General features: G+C 41.2%; 2 protein-coding genes across 2 annotated transcripts in view; one reads left to right on the top strand and one right to left on the bottom strand.

Annotated features, from left to right (window-relative positions):
* Positions 1–4,305, top strand: part of RNASEH2B (ribonuclease H2 subunit B) — a 57,868-nt gene extending 53,563 nt beyond the window's left edge. The window contains exon 10 of the mRNA XM_038401816.2: positions 2,060–4,305. Within this exon, the coding sequence (XP_038257744.1) occupies positions 2,060–2,092 (33 nt within the window). The 3' untranslated portion in view covers positions 2,093–4,305. The remainder of the gene's footprint in view (positions 1–2,059) is intronic.
* A 9,396-nt stretch (positions 4,306–13,701) lies between these two features.
* LOC119863238 (guanylate cyclase soluble subunit beta-2-like) overlaps positions 13,702–21,824 on the bottom strand; it is a 35,655-nt gene continuing 27,532 nt past the window's right edge. Inside the window, 4 exon segments of the mRNA XM_043505095.1 lie at positions 13,702–13,817; positions 17,039–17,127; positions 19,347–19,455; positions 21,034–21,129. Of these exon segments, the coding sequence (XP_043361030.1) occupies positions 13,702–13,817; positions 17,039–17,127; positions 19,347–19,455; positions 21,034–21,129 (410 nt within the window).

The raw sequence follows: 21,824 nt of genomic DNA, 5'->3' as shown, positions 1-21,824 counted from the left end.
GTTAATCTGATCATAGTTCATATTTGTTCACTGCTTTACAACTAAGTTGTAGGAAACAAGGCAAAAGATAAATCTCAGAACATGGTGGGTTTGAATGAAAGAAAGAAAACCATGCAGAGCCATGACATTCTGATCACTCTGATCTATAATTGTCTTCAGCCCTTTTTCCAACCATCTGCAGAGGTTCCTGTACCATTCTGAAGTCAATATCTGTCAACTAAACAACTCTTAACAATTAAGACCGGATGTTGTCACATCTGTGTTCTTCCAGTTGGTTATAAGCAATTCTTTTGAGACCTCCTTTGTCACTTTGTTGCTGTACTAATTTTTTATCCTGGGAGTGTAAGTGATTTCCAGCATTGTGGCACCATATGGAATACTAAAGATCATCTTCTAGGAAATATTCCTGTGAATTGGTAAGCGTTTCAAACATAAACAGTTATGCCCTAGAGTCTAAGGATGTTGTTTTCAAAACCACTCAGCATTACCTTAACTGCTCCCATTGAAGTCAATGCTAAAATTCCAATTAACTTCAGTGGGAGTAGAGTTTGGCCAATGACCAGTGCTTTGGGAAAACCCCACCCTTGAGTTCCAAGTGGGAAAAGCAAACTTTTATGGCTGTTATAACTGGAATGCTGCGTGCAAACTGTGGTAGTTTAGAAGTATTTTGGAAGACCATGACGGAGCTTGGTTTATGTTAACTGGAAGTCTGCTTCAAGCATTGAAAAGGCAGTGAGGAAGAAGGCACAGAGTTGGGAGTGAATGAAGAGAATGGTCGGGAGGAAAGCTTGAATGGAACAAAGAGATTGGAAGGTGTTATAGGAGAAGCTGAGGATAGAGATGTAAGGGCAGAAGCATGGAGAATGAATTTCTAAAGCAAACACTGATTCTGGGTTTTACACTTTGAAGTTTTAAAAGTCGGAGCACCAATAAAATACAGTTTTAAAAGCAAACCTTTACGTGAGTTAAATGCGTTGTGAACTTTGCTCTTAAAAAAACAGGTCAAATTAACTCTTCTGAATGGGTGGGGGATAGGTCACAGACCAAGTCTGGTACAGATGGAAAGTATCTATCTTGACTTCTTATCTAGTGCACCAATTTTCTATACATGAATTCTACATTCATCCCTGCTCACCAGGGCAAGTCTGGAGTTCTTCCTGTGAGCACAGATGCATTCTGCATTAGTATGTCACATCTCAACTTCAGCTGTCAGCCATGCAGTAACTTATAACAATAGTAATTTTATTAGTGAATGTCTTTGGTCCAGCAGAAATTCATGCTTGACCAAACCCAAGCTGTTTCCAAAAGCATTAGAGCTTTCAGGTTAAAAAAAATAAGACAATTTTTTTTTTAAATACCCTTTACCTTTAGGAAAGAATAAAATACATTTAGCAACTTTTGAAACTTCCTTAACATGAAGCTGTAAGAAATTATAAAAATCATATTGTGTCAGATACATAAAATAATATTTCCGACCACAATGAGGATTTAAATATAGTAACAATGAAAGGCCAGCAGTAGCAGAATGGTCATTATGAAGTGTTGCTGTGACATTTTTTGCTTGGTTAGTTTAGTACTAAACAATATGCCAGCACTGTTACAGAAACGTGGTTTTCCTTTTTCTTTTTCCCCCTGGATTAGCATGTCTTTGCTAAATTTGCATGCAAGTATCTGATATTTCCCTCCGTTTTTATAGCTGTTGTTTGGGATAGACCATTTTTTAAGAATTCATATCACAAATGAAGTGACTACACTGAGTGTGGAAAATCTCCTGTGGATGGAAATGATAGCTCTTAGGGACCTTTCAGGGTTGGACTTTCACATTATCTTCAGCGTAAAATAATAAAACTAGCTCTAATTTGGGAAGTGACTATTTGATTATTTTATTTTCCATGGAAAAGAGCACTTAAACAGCAAAACTTGGATCTGGATCTGAAATGTAAGTGATGTTTGTATACAGAAGTTTGATTGTGGCTTTCTCCAGCTTTTTTTAAGAGAGAAAATGCATTGATTCTTATTTGAATAGATTGATGTTTGTTTTTTGTTCTTTTCTCTCTAGATGTCAGAAAAAAGATGTCAGAGGAAGAAATGAAGAACATAATGAGGCTTGGTTATATCACTTCATACTCTCAAAGCAGCTTTTAAAACTTTCTTTTGTGCTTTCTAAAAGTGATTTCTTAGAACAAGGCATCCCTAAGCTTTAAGAAACAGTTAATGTCAACAGATAACATTGTTGAACAAGCTGTATGTTAATCATATGCAGCTTAAAATTTTATAGCTAATACAATATTGCTCTGTAAGGCCTTTTCAGGAAGATACTTTAAACACATGTGTAAAAGTAAGCATGTGAGTAGTCCAATGGGTCTGCTCATGTGGTTAAATGCTTTGCTAGCGTAGGGCGCAAGGGCTCAAGCCTACAAGGTGCTGAGTACTCTGACCCTGATCCAGCAAAGGCACATATTCGCATGCTTAACTTGAAATACATGAGCAGTTCCACTGACACCTTTGCATTTGTGATATCCATAAAATTCATGTGTAAAATTAAGCACATGCTTAAGTACTTCGCTGGATCAAGGCCAGAGGTTTGAGAATCAGCTCCTAAAAGATGCCGTATTTCTGTAGGATTTTAAATGATTTTCACTTTTTATAAAGCTTCTGATTAAGTGGTGACGATTTCAATTTTAAGAAGATTCGGTTACATATCTACATACATTGTTGAGGAGCGTCTCTTATGTTGTAGGTTCCAAACTGTGCTGGGAAGCAGAATTTTGATTACAGATAGGAAAGCATTAAAAATTGGGCAAAAAAATTCCCTTGCTGCTAAATTTGAATTGGGAATAATTTAAGAATCATTATGTGAGTAAGCTCCACTCTCACCTCTTGGAATTATAGTAGTTTGATGTACATCATTCTACAATGTTTAGTCTTGAATCAGTGTTTTCGTTATAAAGGCAGCAGTTAAAAAATATAATCATAAGAAGGCTGAGAGCTAATATTTTTGTAATGGATAAGATAATGAAAATGTGCATTTTATAATACTAGAACTAAACAGATGGTTTTAGCTTTTTACAGATTAGTCCATTTTGTTGCATTATATGGGAGCAGTGGAAAGCCAACAAATAATGAGAGAATTTTAATTTCTGTGCATGCATGATACATTTTAGGTTACTAAATTTCAACCAAATTATCCTTGTGAGAATATTTAGAACTTAGATTGTATGTGCAAGAATAGCAGCGGGATTATATGAGAGGACATAACTACTATACGTGGTCCAAAGCCCACTACTTAGTAACATGCACTGTAATTGTTTCTATCAGGCATACGGTATATGTTTGCAAAAATGATTGCCTGTACCAATTTGCTCTTAACATTAAATTTTGCAAAATAAATGTTGTAAACTAATAATTAACAACAGTTTTAAAATCACTGGCCATATAGTTCTATGAATCTTAACTATGGGCCCAATTGACCAAAGCGCTTAAGCAGATGACCTGTATGTTTACATAAAGCCTAAATATGTGTATGAGAGTGACAAGGTGGGTGAGATAATATCTTTTATTGGACTAACTTGTGTTGGTGAGAGAGACCAGCTTTTGAGCTTGGAACCTTGTGTCTAGCTGTGACATGCTTAGTACTTTACTCAGACTTGAAGAAGAGCTCTTTATAAGCTTAAAAGCTTGTCTCTGTTACCAACAGAAGTTGGTCCAATAAAAGTTGTTACCTCACCCATCTTGTCTCTCCAATATCTTGGGACCAACATGACTGCAACAATATTGCAAATAAATGTAGTGTTGAGGGGGAAAATATTTTGGCCCAATTCTTCAGTCATGTGTCGTGCCCAGGGAAGTCAATGAGAGTTCTGAGTAGAGTTGATTGGGATATTTCTGGGAAACTACATTTCAACAACAGCCAAAAGGGGGGGCGGAGCGGGGAGATGATTCAATTTTCGTTTGTTTCTGACCAGCTCTAGTTTTGAATAGGAAAGAAGGATTGAAAAGGAAAGGATTGCAGGACTAAGCCCTTAAATGTTTGACTCTTCTATGAAATAAGTTATTTTATGAACACTCCTTTTAGAATTCTATACTGATATTGTCTCTTTTATTGGCTTTGCACTGGACTAGTTAGCACTGATCACTTGTCATGGCTGGTTAATGTGTATTTTAATATAGATTTCAAGATATTCTTGTGTGGAGGATTCAGCGATTTGATGAGATTCTAAACTGCATTTTCTGTTTTTGCTAACTTGTATTCAAAATATGAGATGTATAAATAATACCGTATACTTCATTAAAGGGCATGGTTCAGTTTGTGTGTTGGATTGTATTTTTAATTTAAGTAGGACAAAGAAATATCCTTACCCATAGAAACTTATGGAATAGCCTTTGTTGGTCATTGCAGTAGTTTCACATGGAAAATAAAATTCAGTCAACTAATATATTAGGCTGTGCCAGCTAATGAAGTGGTCAATTCTTGAACTGATTGGAGTAAAAAATAAGTTTACTAATATATACAGGGGAAAAAAAGTAATCATGGTGTGAATGGGTACAAATCTAAAGGTTCACGATGGCAAATTCAGTAATACACTTAGAACCAGGCTTAAGTACTTTTCTGTACTGATGCCTGCGTATTGTGTGCGTCTGTCTATTTATGAATTTGCTCAGGGCTTTGGAATGCTAGAATAAGTGCCTCTGAGGTGGATGGATGGGAAGAGGTCATATGATATCCATGTAATTTATCAGATATCACCACCATATACATAGTAAAATGTATGTATGTGTACATACACAACTGTACTGAAGTGATAGCCGGTTTCTTTTCTCTGACTTGAACAAAGAACTGTTAATCAGACATAGGAGATGAGCTGTATGTTTGCCAAAACATTATTTTGGTGTCTCCGTGAATATGTGTTAAATGCTGACAAGAAGTTATCAGAACTATCAGGAGACTTAATTTACTCTATTTTCAGACCCCAGAGAACAAGGTGCTAAGCAAAGGTGTCATTGTTCATTGGTGCCCAAATGTATGTATTAGAGTTAACAAGAAAGTAAACAAGGTTCAGATCTCTTCACCTATGAAACTTTCAGTTGTGTATGTTTTTCTTTAGGATATGTGCTTTTATTCCCACAAAGGATGGAGCAAGAAATCAGTGTGATCACTAACATTAAAGGAAAACAACACCCACATTGTGCTTAGCCCAGCAGGAACAAAAAAAATATTGTTTACCGTTCTACATCTTCAAAGCACTATAACGAAGGCTTATAATACAACCTCATTTATCCAAAGCTCAATTTTCTGAAACTCTTTGTTATCCAAAGCGAGATCATGTCTCCCAATGTCTGTTACATTGAAAATTGCCTTGATTATCCACAACCTCAGTTATTTGAACTTACTTAGTGTCCCCTAGGACATTTGGAAAATAGAGATTGTATTGTAGTTAAAATAATACTCCTATGAGGGTAGGCAACTACTATCCCTATTTTATATATGTAGGAAATGGAAAGCGCCACATTTTCAAAATTGCCCTTTAATTTTGGGTTACTTGGTTTTCAGGTGCTCAGTGTTACATACCTTGTGGTCTGCTTTGCAAAGGTGTTGATCATCTGCAGCCCCCAGTGACTTAAGCTAGAGTTGCAGATGCTCAGCACTTACCACCACGACGAACAAGATATCTCAAGCAGGCCACTCAAATATTGAGTTGCCCAAAATCAGAGGCTGATTTGAAAAATTTGGCCCAAGCTTAAACCTGGCATGCATGATGAGTCAGGGTCAAGAATAAAACTCTCACACATTCTTCTCGCCATAAACTTATAAGTTATTAGTTGTAATTGGCATTTTGGTGCTTAGTACTGGAAGCAAACATCTTGCTGAAAAGTGATGGGGTTTTTTGGTGTGTGGGGACCCAATATGAGATTGTAAATATATTACCAACCTGATTCATTAATATCTTAATGACCCCAAAAATAACCAATGTTTTAGTTTTAAATATTTTTCTTTTTATTGTTAAACCAACTGATAGCAACCGATCAAGTTGCTGAGTTTCGGTAACCGAAACTTGCATCATTGAAGGTAGGCATATTCTGTCTGATTTATTTATAAAAAGACAAACAATATATAGGTCTCTACAGTAAGTCCAAAATTACCCCAGTTTGATTTATTATTAAGCAATAAGACAATCAGTACATTGTTGAGTCATTAGTCTGCATAGCACTAATTCACAATGTTAGAAATGAAATTAAAAATATTTCTTAAAAATTAATTAATTCAGCCTGAACTTCACCAAACTTCATCTGCATAGGGCATGCAAACCCTACTGGAGATGCTGGAGACATCATCTCTTGCTCTTTTTAAAATGATAATGAAATATAAACTCCCCTTTCTGCTGCTATAAATAGTATGGGTGGGGAGGGGTAGAACCTGGCACACAATAGATGAGGCTGACCCAATATCCCAGACCTGAACAACCTTTAAGATTGGGAAGTTTAGATCTAGAGCCAGAGTCAAAGTTTTCAGGTTGGGCTTGTATCTAGAATATGATTACTGAAGGATTAATATCTCAGTTTGTTTCCACAACCAAAAATTGCCGCAGTTCTTTACAAATGAAGTTACTACTGTATAATTTTGATTTTAGCAAACAAGCAAGTATAACTGCTGTTATCTCCCAGGTCATAATGTGTTCGGCCAGTTGCAGTATATGGTATGTATAAGGGGCAAAGGGCCTGACTATACTGCCATGCTAGCCAAACACGTCCATGGGATCAGAATTTGCTGGATGCTACCACAACCTCTGGAATCTTGCAAGAACTCCAGTAGATACAGCAGTTCTCTCTGCCTGCTTCCCTCTCCATTTCATCCATCCGTTTAACACATGCACAACACAGGGCACAATCTTAGGGCACGGCTGGAGAGCTTTCAGCGGCACAGCTGCACTGCTGTAAGCTCTGTAATGTAGCCACTCTAAGCCAACGGGAGAGAGCTCTCCCATCGGTTTAACTACTCCCGCCCCCACAAGTGACAGAAGCTATGTCAGCAGGAGAAGCTCTCCCACCGACATAACTCTGTCCACACCGGTGCTTAGGTCGGTATAACTTATGTCACTTGGGGGTGATTTATTGAGCAACATAAGTTATCCCGACAAAACCTGTAGTGTAGCATAACCTTAGCCTACCTGGTTTATGCTGTTCCAACACAGGCATCAATAAATGCCAAGCTACAATTCCATACTTAGTCACTAGGTGGCAATGACTGAGAGTTGTAGGGAAATTAAAACAGGGAAGGAGTGAGTGCAGTAGAAAAGTCTGTAATGGATTCATTACAATAAAGAACTGCTGACGTAGCCCGTTGCCATCTGTCTCTCTTTTGCTAGCCAAGCGGTTGGAAAGCACAGCTTAGACCAAGAGGCAAACTGTAGGATGATTGTCTAGTGTGGTTTTCCTTTCAAAGGCAAGTTGTGATTGTTTTTTAAGACTCTTTTTAAGTTTCCCTTTCAGTGCCATTGTTCAGTGACCAGGAGAACTTGCCAAAAGTTGTGATTCAGGGACAGGAGCATTTATGCAGCAAGGAAGAAGACAAGAAAGAGGAGAGATGAAATAGAAGGAGTGAGAATGAGAAGAGAGGTGTCCTAGGCAGGATTGGGGGTGGTTGCATAAAAAGTGATCCAAGATCCAATTCTCCCCATAGAATTCTTCCTGATCCAACACGCTTCCAGCCCTCAGTTTTTCCATGTATTTTACTATATCAGGAAACAATCAAACCACAGTGGGCAATTCCTCCAATCTCATGTCTAGAATATGTGAAAAGCATTAGGTAGTAGGTTAGCACTGCTTTTTAAAAAACCATAACTCATTACAATAGTTGTACTATCCTGTGCTTGAACTTAATATGTTATTGAAACAGATGGTTGGGTTCTAGTTTAAACCAATAAGCCAATCAAAATAAATGAGTTTGCCAGTGATTCTTTACTATAATTGGGGCCACTACATTTCCCAGGCCTTTCTTGTCCCTTTTCTGTAGCTTTTTGACTGATTCCATGGCACTGTTTATTTTTACAGTTGCCCAAGTCATGCTTGGCCCTTGAAAGAACAGATAGGAGGCATGATCCCTGTCCCCAGAGAACTTGCAGTCTAATTTTAGACTTGACATAATGCATGAGGGTAGTAAACGAACAAAATAGAGAAAGGGATGACACAGTGGGGCTTAAAACATGGGCAATCTGGGATGTGCTGGTACACGCATTCTGCTAAATGAAAAGGAGTACCGGTGGCACCTTAGAGACTAACAAATTTATTAGAGCATAAGCTTTCGTGAGCTACAGCTCAGATGAAGTGAGCTGTAGCTCACGAAAGCTTATGCTCTAATAAATTTGTTAGTCTCTAAGGTGCCACCGGTACTCCTTTTCTTTTTGCGAATACAGACTAACACAGCTGCTACTCTGAAACCTGTGATTCTGCTAAATGTGTGTGTGTAGTTGAGATTTTCAAGGTTGAATTGGCCACGTAACTGTGACTGGCGTTAATGGGAGCTGTATGGCTTAATCCCCTGGCTTTGGAAGTACCTAATTCTATGTGGGTTGTGAATTAACTCACGTTTTGTAGGTTCATGGATTCATAGACGATAAGGCCAGAAAGGACCGTTGTGATCATCTAGTCTGTCCTAAATAGGACTGAATCAATTCCTGTTTGAACGCAAACATACATTTTAGAAAAATATCCCATCTTGATTTAAAGATTTCCAGTGGTGGGAAATCCACCACAACCCTTGGTAAATTGGTCCAATGGTTAATTTCTTTGTCTCAAAAATTCGAACCTTATTTCTAGTCTGAATTTGTCTCACTTCAGTCTAGCAAAGATATAACAAGGAAGTTGAAGAACCATCTGTTATAAAATTTCTTTTCCTCAGGTTGGTGGTTATAGACCATGATCAAGTCACTCCTTAACCGCCTCTTTGTTAAGCTAATCAGATTGAGCTGCTTGAGTCCTTCAGTGTAAGGCAGGTTTTTCCAATTTTTTATTCATTCCTGTGGCTCTTCCGTGAATCCTCTCCAGTTTATCAACATCCTTCTTGAATAGTGGACCCCAGAACTGGACACAGTATTCAAGTAGTGGTTGCACCAGTGCCAAATACAGAGGTAAAATACCTCCCTACTACTACTCAGTATTCCCTGTATTATACGTCGAAGGATCACAGTAGCCCTTTTGGCCACAGTATCATAGTGGGAGCTCATATTCATCTGATTATTCACCCTGACCCCCCCAGTCCTTTTCAGAGTTTCTCCTTCCCAGGGCAGACTGCTCCATTCTGTAAGTATGGTGTCATGTCCGGTCAGGGTTTGGGGCTGCAGTCCAAATTGGTGAGGGGTTGTGCCACTGCCTGTCCTGGGTGCCTCACAATGCTTTGCTGTTGTAGCTCCCAACATGGGCGTCTCACAATCGGCCTACCAGCATGCAGGTCACGCCTGGAGAATCTGTGTAAAGCTGCAGCCTTAGCCAGCAGCTCTGTCCCCAGCAGCCTGCCTGCCAGAAACCAGTCATGCTTTGGCTTTCGCTAGCCTTGGTTTCAACCAGCAAGTTGACCACAACACACGCCCAGTCCCAAATTTCCTCCAAACCATATGCCCTGAAGCGTCCACCCCTCTCCTAGACAACTCAGAGACATACTAAGGTTTGTTACTCCTGTAAAGAGACAAAACTGCATCACAGCTTAACTGGGGGTAAATACACTCTTCCCTTCAAACACAACACAGAGTTGGTTTATGCTAAAACTGAAATAAATTTATTAACCGAAACATACATAGGATTAAATGAGTTCAAGTATAAGAAGTGAAGATAGAAAGTTACAAGTAAAACAAAACAAAATATCCTTCTAAAAGTCTAAACAATCTGGCAAGATGCAGGCTTTGTTCAAGATGGTTTCTCTTACCAGTCATTCTTCTCCACAGTTATGGCTGACTTTTTCTTAGGACCTTCCACAAAAGTACAAGGTCCTGGCTTCCCTTTTCATCATAGGTAAAAGATCTTTGCCCAAGCAGGTTTCTCACCAATATTCAACCCTGCTTGGTTGAAGGACCATCTTTCTCAGTTTGCAACAGCTCTGGCCTCCTGTGTATGACTAGTGATGGATGCCAAAGATGGCTTCTGTCCTTGTTTGTATCTCCCAAATTACAATGACTTTGCTTCAGGAGGCAGGAAGCCCTCCTGGTGTGCTCAGCTTTCTATGTCCACCAGGAAGCTGGCCTCATGCAGTTCGTCCCTTCCTGTGGGCTTCCCATACCCCTGTATGTAAATGGAGCTTCCATTGGTTTGATTCTACCATGTTAATTCACATAAGAGACGGGTAAAAAGTTTCCACACCCCTCCTGTCCAAGTAGGAACTGGCCCTTCCTTTGGCCACGTGCTTTAAAATGTAATCTCAATGAGTATTGTGACAGGGTCAGGCCAGATGGCTACAGGAGAGTAATAGAAGGCAGATATATTAGCCCCAGGTTAAGTAGGTCCCTTTTCCCTGAGTAAGGTAACAGGGAAGGTTCCAGAACAATCAGGAACCTTCTGGAGACAATTAAGACAGACAGGCTGATTAGAACACCTGCAGCCAATCAAGAAGCTGTTAGAATCAATTAAGGCAGGCTAATCAGGGCACTTGGGTTTTAAAAAGGAGCTCACTTCAGTTTGTGGTGTGCGTGTGAGGAGTTGGGAGCAAGAGGCACTAGGAGCTGAGAGTGAGAACGTGGACTGTTGGAGGACTGAGGTGTACAACTATTATCAGACACCAGGAGGAAGGTCCTACGGTGAGGATAAAGAAGGGGTTGCGAGGAGGCCATGGGGAAGTAGCCCAGGGAGTTGTAGCTGTCGCACAGCTGTTCCAGGAGGCACTCTAGACAGCTGCATTCCACAGGGCCCTGGGCTGGAACCCGGAGTAGAGGGCGGGCCCGGGTTCCTCCCAGATCCTCCCAACTCCTGGTCAGACACAGGAGGAGTCGATCTGGTCTGTGGGTTCAGTAAAACAACCAAGCTGAGGGCTGCCGTGAAGCTCCAAGGCGAGCAAATCCGCCAATAAGCGCAAGACTCACCAAGGTAGAGGAGGAACTTTGTCACAGTATTCATAATTCTTCCTCTGGTGTTCATACATTTCACAGTGATTGTAATCACTAGTGTGTCACTAGCTTTCAGGAAAGACCTCTTCCATACTCTTTGTATACAATATTACTGTATTATAAATCAGCTGATTCAGTTGCTTATCACTTGAGTTTCAGCCCCGTCTTTAGAGACCAGTAAACCTTTGAAATGGGTTCTTCTGTAACAAAACCCAAACTAAGTTTCTCTTTCCTGCTGGGTATAGACACCATGCTATCTTCAGGGCTGTCCCTAGGGGATGCAAGGCCCAGGCCCCACCCCACTCCACCCCCTCCCCTAAAATCTCACCCCTGCCCCACCTTTTCCCCGTCCAGTTCCGCTCCCTCCCCCAAGGCGTGCTGCACCCTCACTCCTCTCCCCCCCCGCCAACGCTTCCTGACGCCACAAAACATCTGATCCGTGGCACACGGTAAGCACTGAGAGGGAAGGGGAGGCGCTGATCAGTGGGACCTGCCAGGGGGCAGGAGGTGCTCTGGGGAGGGGAGGGAGAGGTTCTGGTAGGGGAGCTTACTCCCCCGTCCCTGCCTGCCACTTGCCTCCCCATTTGCCTCCTCACCCTGCTCGCCCGCCTGCCTCCCACCTCCCCTCCCCTCTCTGCTAATGGGGCCCCACAAAGCGCAGGGCCTGGGACGGTAGCCCCAATTCACCATATCCAAGGGACAGCTCTGACTGTCTTCTTCTCCACTTGTTAGTGTGAAATTTGCCTCCACTCCCTTCTTAGCTTGATATCTGTTTACTGTTTATATGTAAATAGAGGAAAACACACGTTCCTTTGTTTAGGATAGACCTGTTTTACAATTCCCCTGACACACCCAGTTTACACACACTTTAGTTTTAATTCCAGCATATGTTCATAACCTTAATACCCATTATGTACGTACATCACACAAGAATATTAATGATTAGTGAGTTATTTATTTTCAAATGATTCCTCACAAGGCATATTTTGTGCAAAGATTATTACGTAATGTATAGGGTGTGACTACAGTGGCACGTATGGACTGCTTTCTTTGTTACTATATGTATAACTTTCAAGTTGGCCGTATTGTTTGCTTGCACCCAGTTTACCAAGCAATCCAGATCGTTCTGTATCAGTGACCTGTTCTCTTTATTATTTACCACTCCCCCTAATCTTTGGGTCATATGCAAACTTTATTAGTGATGATTTTATATTTTCTTCCAGATTATTGATAAAAATGTAAAATAGTGTAGGGTCAAGAACCCTTCTAGAAATGCCACCACTCCCGAGAGTGATTGCTTGTTTGCAATTACATTTTGAAACCTGTCAGCCAGTTTTTAATCCACTCAATGGGTGCCATGTTGATTTTGTATCAATCTAGTTTCTTAATCAAAATGTTGTGCAGTACTAAGACAGATGTCTTAATACAGAAGTCTATTTTGGCAATACTATTACTTTTATCAACTAAATTTGTAATCTAATTTTAAAAAATCAAGTTAGTTTGACAGGATCTGTCAAACCCATGTTTCCTGTGATATGCTAAGAGCAAACGTAAGAAGGAACAGCATGGGTAGTTTCGTGAATATGGGTCTTCCATGCATATGGGATAGCAAGGAAGAAGGCATGGAGGTGACAGTAGGAGAAGGAATAAAAGGGGGTGTCAGGGCTAGCACTACTGGGAGGGTGAGAGGAGAGCGGGAGTACTGAAGGAGAGAAGGTCAGTGATGTGGGCATCCCAGATATCGTGAAGCCAGAAACAATTATGCAGCCATAAAATTATGGATTGCCACAGGCCCTGAATATAATAATAAAGTTCTTTATGCTTCTGAAATGCTTTAGAATGAATTAGAATGTCCGAAAGTGTTTATTTTACTAATAAACAGTTCATAATAGCAGAATTCTATCTACAGGAGCCAAGGTACTGAGCACTCAAACTCCACTTGGGCCTGATTCCTATAAGGTTTCAGAGTCAGGTCTTACTCAGCCCTTATACAGGCAAAACTCAGAGAGGGTGAGGCTGGTTAGGCCAGTGGACCTGGCTTGGAGAGAGCTGTGTTCAATTCCTGGCTCTGTTACAGCCTTCTAGTGAGACCTTGGGCTAGTCACTTACTCTCTGTGCCCCAGCTGTAAAACAGCAATTGTAATCTTTCCTTTTTCCAACCCTTTGCCTGTCTTATCTATTAAAATTGTAAAGGATTTGTGTCAGGACCTTGTTGTGTTTCTACAATTCCTAGCACAATGGGGCCCCAATCTCTGCTTGGGTCTCTCTCTATTACTGTAATACAAAGAATGAGAGGTTTTGCCTGACTGAGGACTGCAAGATTTGCCCATATAAAATGCCCATTAAATGAGTACATCTCCCATGGATAGTGCTATGGGATGTGAGTGTCTCTAAATCTATTAAATAGATCCATTTTATATAATATTTACTATTTTCCATTTAAACTGATCATTGTGCACATAGGCCTGCTTTAATACACATGCATTTACTGGTCCGTGTTGGTTCAAATATTTATTTTAGAAGCAGACCTTTTTAAATTTATTCTATTCTTTGGGCCCAATCCTGTTCTCAATCCTATTGATTTCAATAGGGGAGTGATAAGAAACCCATATGTCTACATTCGCTGACTGCCAGGATCGTACTGCTGTTGGTCTGTTACAACCTGGGAGCAGCAGAAGCCTACTAAGCAAGGGCACATGGGAGCTGCACAAAAGATTGCTGAATAAAACCCTGTAACAAACAAACAAAAAAAAAACAATTGGGAAGACTGTACAGCATGAATTTCAGCCAATGTATACTGTGTGTATCGCATTACAATTAAAAAACACACATACAGCAGAGTGGAAAGCCCACTAATTATTTTATATACTGATCAGAATTGTGCATGGCCCTTTATAGACAAATAACATTAATGCTCCCTGCCCTGAGAAACTTACAAAGCCAAAGGATGTATGATAAAAGTAAAAGGCGTTATTCAATAAGTCTGATGCAGCATTGCCTATAGTGCCTGTTTTTGGAGCCTGTTTAAACAAATTCCTAACAGAAAAAATATTAAACATACTTGATCGTGTTCATTTAAATTGGAGTGGGGCGAAGATGTCGTGGAAAGCATTTGTCTGTATTTTAATAGGTTCCTTTAAGCCTCTTTTACAAGGATGAGATAAGTGATCTCGTTGTCATGTCATTATCACATTTTGAAGTTAAACAGCTACATGATCTATGAACTCTCATCACACACTTAATTACTCCTGCGTTTTTCCCCTGTTCTTGAAATACATTATATTTCTTTGGCAGTCCGCCGGGAGCAATGACTGCTTTTGTGACAGCGACATTGCCAGTGGTGTAAAAATCTATGCATCTGTCAGGTTTCCCCATGTGAAACATAATTGCTTAATTTCCATTTGAAAGTACATCCCTGACATTAGAACAACGTACACGCACCAAAGATAACAATGATTTCTTGACACCTACAATGGGGCATAATGTGGTAATAAATGTGTGCAAAATGAATGCTCTGTGCACAGAGGGAGCAGGTCTGAATTTACAGCTGCAGATGAAGTGTTCCTCAGGAAAAAAAATAATAAAAAGAACGAAACCAACAGATTAGCGTCAGCTTGAGTCTATGTCAGCCAGATGGCTTGCTGTGGAAAAAGAGCTTCCCTGCTTCATTCCAGTAACCCTGCCTAACAGGCTGAATGTCTGAGATGAGAGGGAAAAAATGAGCTCATTCTGCTGTTTTTTTGTTTTGGTTTGGTTTTTTGCCTATGTACAGCTTAAGCTGAAGTGAAGGAGGCAGCTTGAAACGAATACAGAAGTCGTACCTGAACAATGATGTGTTAGACTATATTTATAATTCAGTGACAGGGGTCAGGAGAGCTCAAAGTCAGGCATTCAAGCATTCAGACAGGATAACATAAAAGCAGTGACAGTAAAGGTGGAGAAAACCCTTGTGATATTCCTGAAAGTGCTAAGCCAACATTGCGCTGCAGGATTTAACGCTGTAAACCAAAGCTTGGGGAGACTGGAGTGTTTAGAAATCTATATTCATAGAGGGGAAGATATTGAGGAAATTTGTGTCAAAAAATATCATTTTCAAAACTGGCTGCCAAAAGCTAGGCTTCTAAATTCATAGCGGCAAAGAAGGTTGGTCTTGTAATTAGAGCCCTGCCTGAGATTCAGGTAGCCTGAGTTCAAAGGCTGACCTCCACGGACATCCTGTATGCATTTGGGCAAGCCACTGAACACCTATCTGCCTCAAATCCTCACCTATAAATAATAATAATTTCTTTCTCCCACCTTTCTCAATCTTGTCTATTTAGATCATATGCTCTTCAGAGCAGGAACGGACTTTTACTGTATGTTTGTATAGCACCTTGAACAATGGGCCTTGGGCTCAGTTGGTGCCATAACGTGCTATTGTCATACAAATAACTTTTCGACAAGTTAATAAAATTAGCCTGATTTCAAAGGTGTTGGATGCCTGCTCCCATTGATTCAGAGAGATTTGATGCTGGTCAGCAGGTCTGAAAATCAGACAATTTGTAATGAGGTGAGTAAATGTAGGTACCCATTTTTTAAAATCATGGACATAGTGTCCATTTCTCTAAAGAGAGGTGAGAACAGAGTGCTGTATTTACAGGAACACCTTGCTAGTCAAGTATTGTTTCAATACATTTCTAATAAGGCAGTTACTTAACCAGACAGGTGCTTTGGCCAATGTGCTTTGCATAACAGGGATGAAGGCCTAGAATTTCTGGATTCCAGTGGAAACGAAGCACACCTTGGGTGCTGTGATGAGAGCTCTCCTGAAGAAAGGCGGTAGAAGTAATCGGAGTGACTGCTACACACTGTCTGGCTGTTAGATACAATGAGTAGGAGAGAGTCTTTTTGCTCTCAGTAAGAGAGCGGGTCAAGGCCTCTATCTAGGATGGAGCTTGGTGCAGTTAGCAAGAGTTGGGTTGTTGTTTATTCTGCACCCAATGAGGATTCCTTGGAACATGAAGGGACAGATGAGGATCCCTAGTTCCTTGGATGTTTACCTTAGATTTGGTTTTTTGTAGATGCTAATGCTAAATGTGCTTAGAGTATCCACCCCTTCATTCTCTGCCTGTCTTTGGCAGTGAGTGAATATCTGTCATGTTAATGTCTACAAAAAATTACTGTTTTAATGACCTATTTGCTTCAATTAAGTCTGAGCTATTATCTTTCCAAAGGGAAGAAGGGGGAGCAGATCAGCAGGATGTGTGAGAGGAGCATTTAAGGGGCCAGTTGAAATGCAATGTGTGTGGATTTGGAAAGGCTGTGTGATGAATCTGTGACATTGCAGTATTTCAGTCATCACATTTCTGACTCTGGTTCATGCATCATTTGCTATGAAAGTTTTGAGATTTTAATCAGTGTTTGAAGAGTAAATTGATACAGTCTAATCATTTAGAATCTCTGGCAAACGACCAAAGTGTATTATGTTAAGTGTATGTTATGTATTATACAAGCTGCTTGCTGCAAATTAATTAAGTATTCCCATGCTAGATAATGTTTCTACATTCCTTGGAGCCCATCCCTTTGCGTATGAGTGTTTTCCCAAGTGCAATGCAGATGTCAGAGAAAAGATGAATATATAACATATGTAAAAGACTGGCTTTGTTACACACAATGTAGTATCAAGCTTTGTAACCCTATTTACTAGCTTGTGTGGTTGTTAATTTGTCTACATAATGTGTAATAGGAAAACTGCTGGGCACAAAATGAAATGTATCTTCAAAAGCAGCAAAGGGAAGGAAAGCCTGTGCCACAAGACTATTAAATAAACACCCAGATGTGTTCACATTCCCTCCTGTGAATTATATGGCTTGGCATGTGGATTACCCCATATAAATGACAGATTTAAGTGCTCAGTCAATATAGGTAGGAAATTTGCTATTGTATTGTGTCTTAAAGAGCCAGTTGTTTACCTATGTAATGTTCATCTTCCTTCTTCTTCCTGAAGTGCACTTGAAGCAACTCTCTGATCAAATGTGTAGAAACATGTTCATTTTCAAGCCTAAGCATAGAGGGAGAAGGTCATTCATTTTCCATGAAGAGAGAACAATTTGTGTAATTTGTGTCATTTCCCCCTTTGATTAAAAATATGAGAGGCTTTGGGGGCGAAGGGGGGGGGTCAGTTCATCCCTCTTGACCCCAGATAAGGTGAAGCCCCAGGATGACTGTGGGTAGAAATGGGATTTGAAAGGCCCTTGTTCCCTGACAAAAGGGCCATGACTATATTCAGTGGATTTAGTATGCTCACTGGCTTAGAGAATTTGATATAATAAGAAAAGGGATTCTTTAGCTTTCGTCCCAGCTCTTTTATAAGTGGCAGAAGTAATATGTTGCAAGACAATTTCTAATCATTCAACACCTTTCATTAGGATGTTGAGTATAAACAATAGAAAAGTAAATACTCTTGACCTTCCCTGCCAATGTGGTTCTTCAAACCCCCTCCTCTAGGGCAGTGGTTCCCAACTTTTCATGATCAAGCCTCCCCTTACCCTGTTTGTGCCCCACCCCCTGGAGCCATGCTGGGAGTGTGGCCAGGGCTCAGGTGGGTGGACATGGACAGAGGTAAGGGTCTGAGGCTGGGGCCACATCTGGGGTGGGCCGGGAACGGGAAGAGACCTGCAGCTAGGGGCCAAGGCCGGGGGCAGGGCCAGGAGCGGAAGCCATGGGTGAGCCGCAGTGGGGGACCAAGGATAGGGATGGGGTTGGGACTGGATCCAGGGCCACAGCTGGTGGTGGGGCTGGAGCAGAGTTGGGGGAGGAGCAAGGCTGAGTGGCACTCCCTCCCCGTTCCCCATGGAGGCTGGCCTGGGCCCTTTTGGGGACCTCTGCTCTAGGAGTAAGAAGGAAGTTCAGTCTGGGTGCCCATCAAATGTTTGGACTCTCTGGTGGTGGTATTGGGACCTGGAATGGGACTGCCAACTCCTTTCACATGGGCCATAGTACGGCTTTTAGAACTTAACTGTCACCTCACTTCCAATAGGGGAGGCACCCACTGGAATCACTTACCTAGTGGCGAATGCTTGTGTTTTATGAACATCTCCCAGAGCCAGAACTGGGGGAAGGGAGCTTAGAGACAAGGGGGACTTTCATTTTAGATTGACATGCCAGAATAGGGAATTCTGGGAGCTCGGAGACCCAGCGCTCCCACTCACTTATTCACTGTGTGGCCTTAGGTGAATCATTTCACCTTTCTACCCCTGTTTCCTCTTACGTTAACCAGAGATAATTATCTGCACTGGGAGATCTCACAATGAAAGATGCTGTATTATGTCACTGGGCAACCAACTCACCACAGGGTGCTCATGGGAACAGCAGCAAAAGCACAAGCAGACAATGCTCAGCTAAAGGGGTTAACGGTGTTAGCCCAGAGTAGCAGTCTCGGGCTCTCGCCCTCCACTTGAGCCAGCCACTAGAGGGAAATATGAGCACACACTTAACTAATGAGTTATACGTCAGCAAACGTCTGAGCCGCTCAGGAATCTGAAGACTGCCACTTTGTCATGAACTTACCATGTTGTTATCAAGTGGGGATAGAACCCATGATCCTCAGTCCCTGTTATTTGAGCTAAAGGAATAAATGCCCATAGAAATAGGTAGCAACTTTTTAGTCACTATATGTGCCAGCCACTAGAGGGAGACATGATTACAGATACTTAGCAAGCAACTTACATGCACCAATTATTACTGGGTCTCAGAATCACTGAGCTTCAGTTTTAACATAATTTACATACACAAATCAAATCCTTTGCATTATCTGTGCCTTCAGGATAATGCAAAGGATTTGATTTGTGTAAGTATTCAGGTAGGTTATACATCTTGTCAAATGATGTGGTAGTCGTTAATATTACAAAATACTATTTGACTAAATTTGCTACTCAGTCTTATTGACAAGCAAAGCAACCAGAGCGCTGTCTTCATTTAAGGTGCAGTTGCTGTGTCCTAGGTAATATCACATTTTTAAATTAAGAGCCAAGTGGAGAGGACACAGACAGTATTAGATTACTTTTTAATAAGGAACCAAAGCTCATCTGTTTTCCTTGAAAGCAAAAACACTGAATTCACCATTCTTAGTACAGTATTGGATTGCTAAACATCAGGAATGAAACTTTATTATCTTTCATTACATTGATAACAATGATAATAATGATATCATTCATTGATAACAAATGTTCTGAATTTTATTGTTCCTTGTTTTCCTTTTATTACAACAAAACACAGAACCTAGATTGGGCATTGCCGTTGCTAAAGTGCTGTGTCCTTGTCTGATCTGAAAGCTGCTGTTCCACATCCCTCTTTGTACGCTCTCCGTTACACAGCCTGGCTTCAGCCTCTGACAGATAACAAGTGAGAACAAAAAGAGGTGTGAAAAAAAAATAAGTGAAATCGCCAAGGAGTCCCCTGCTGTGAACAGAGCCAGCTTTTTAGCCATCCCAGGAGGAAACACTGACAACGTTGCTGATACCCTTTCTTAGACTCTGGCTTTGTCCCATGAGAGCAGATATTCTCACAGGCAAAGCTGATGCATTCAGTTCTGCTTTATCTGACAGAGCGGCTATTTTGTTTCTGAACTTTTTTAACACTTGATATGTATCGAGTTCTGTACTTCTGTGTAAGAAAAGCACCAACAAGAGCTAAAACCTCTAAGTCAAAGTGTGCTAGAAACCTGCTCAACTAACTGGTGGAGAGATGGGGAAAAATAAAAGAGAAATGGAACATACCCGGAGACAGGAAATGAGCATGAGGTGGCTAGCAGGAGAGCACAGGATAAAAGGGAGCTGAAGGAGGGTAAAGGCCCTAAGGCATGCATTGTATCACTCCAAACCCATCCTTCCAGCAGTTTAAAAGCAGTGACTCTGGCCTGGGAAGTTATGTTCTAGGAGCATGGTGGCTACTACTCAATCCGTCTGTCATAGGGTTTTGTACTGCAGACTGCCACCATCACATGGGAGCACCTTCCACATAACTCTGATAAGAGCAGGGGAGTCTTAGTGGAGGCCTTCCTGGCTCAGAAAGAGGATTGGAGGGTTGAAGTGAGGAGAAAACAGAGAGATTCACAAAGCTCCATCTGGGAGGAAGAATCCTCTTGCTCCTCAAAGTGAGGATGCTGAAATGCAAATGGCTATGAAGGTAGTGGCTGCAAGGTACATTTGTATGGCATCACTAAAAGCTGTATTGCTGATTAGAGACACCCCCCTATAATGTGACAGCGGAAGGCTCTGTCTGCACAAAGTGCAGTAACGTGACTGCTTTAACAGCTGTACTTCAGCACCATCAGGGTATGAATAAAGCTGTGGATAAAACTAGTTATAACAGTGTTTGGCCAGGCATAGTGGATGAGGCCAAATCAGGTTATTGAAGCTGCTGTAACATAGGTCGAGACTGGACTAGAACATGCTTTAACAGTTTAATGCTGCTCAGACCCTGTGATGATCTGGGTTAGCTACAAGAATTGTGTTTAAACCTTGCATAAACTGTAAATCCTGATTCTTTGCCTTGTGTAGGCTGTCAATGACTCAACAACATTTATGCCTAGATTTAATAATAAACAATAAGGCTTTGTTTACAACAGTGATTTGCCCAGGGTACAATTTTAGTGGACAGCCACTGCACAGGTACAAACTCCTAGTGTAGACAAGCAAAGCCACTGTACGCTACAATCTGCACCGGTGCAGTTTACTCCAGTTGCAAGCCGGGGAAAGCTGAACCAGTGCAAGTCACTAGGGGTTTTCAGTCGCATAGCCGCCTCAATACAAAAGGCTGAAATCCCCAGTGTGGACATGGTCTATATCACTAATCACCAAGGTGAGCAGATGAGACATGACAGCAGACTGTTTTGGATCATCTTCCCCTCTCCTTATGTGAAATAAAGTAGCAGGAGTATTCTGAAACAAATCCTTGATGTACTCACCATATGCAAGGCTGCTGCTGGTGAGCAGCTGCTGGCTGTCAGCGTATTTCATAACAGCAATGGTCTTGCTGGCTAGATTTCCCAGAGCATCTGCCTCTACAAGAAGGGGGAGGAAAAAGACCACACGTGTGATAATGTGCACTGTCTATATTAGGCATTTATAGGAAGGGGAGCTTTGAAACAAAGGCCTGAAAGTGCGAAGAGGAGAAGGGAAGACTTTCTGGGCTGCATTTTTGAAAACTGGAAATTCACCTGCACTCACAAAAAAGGTATGTACAGTGGTCTGGCTGCATTGGTGTGTGCAGGTACCACAGTGGCATGTGCAAATTAGGCACTCAAGTGGCTATGTTCCTTAACTGCCCTCCATTTTCTATGCTTTGACCCTAACTGTCTCCCCAGAATGCATAGCGTGCATAGTCTCTGCTGTTTACCATGTGCTGACTAATGGTGGCACACATCTAGGAGGACGCCATAAATCTGTGGTAGTTTTCAAGTTCCCAAAGTTCAAAACTATTAGCTCTTGCCAGAACCAATCTGTCTTTTCACCTAGTTATAAATGTGAAGTGGGATCACATTTATTCCTTTTTGGTCACTGACATTCCCCATCTGTCAATATTTCATAAGCTAAATAAGACAGTGGCCTAAAGCTGCGTCAGGTGACATGTGAGCAAATGAAGGTGCAAAGAGTTTTGCATCTGGACCAAAGTAGGGTGCCTACTTTCATAGTATCTTCATTGTGTTTCGTTTTGCATGGTTTCTGCAGCACAGAAACAACTATTCAGCTGATGGGC

Source organism: Dermochelys coriacea, chromosome 1 (assembly GCF_009764565.3).
Source record: "Dermochelys coriacea isolate rDerCor1 chromosome 1, rDerCor1.pri.v4, whole genome shotgun sequence".
In the NCBI taxonomy this organism is placed as follows: domain Eukaryota; kingdom Metazoa; phylum Chordata; order Testudines; family Dermochelyidae; genus Dermochelys; species Dermochelys coriacea.
The sequence above is the reverse complement of the archived record's forward strand: the minus strand, read 5'-3'. Positions and strand labels throughout refer to the sequence as shown.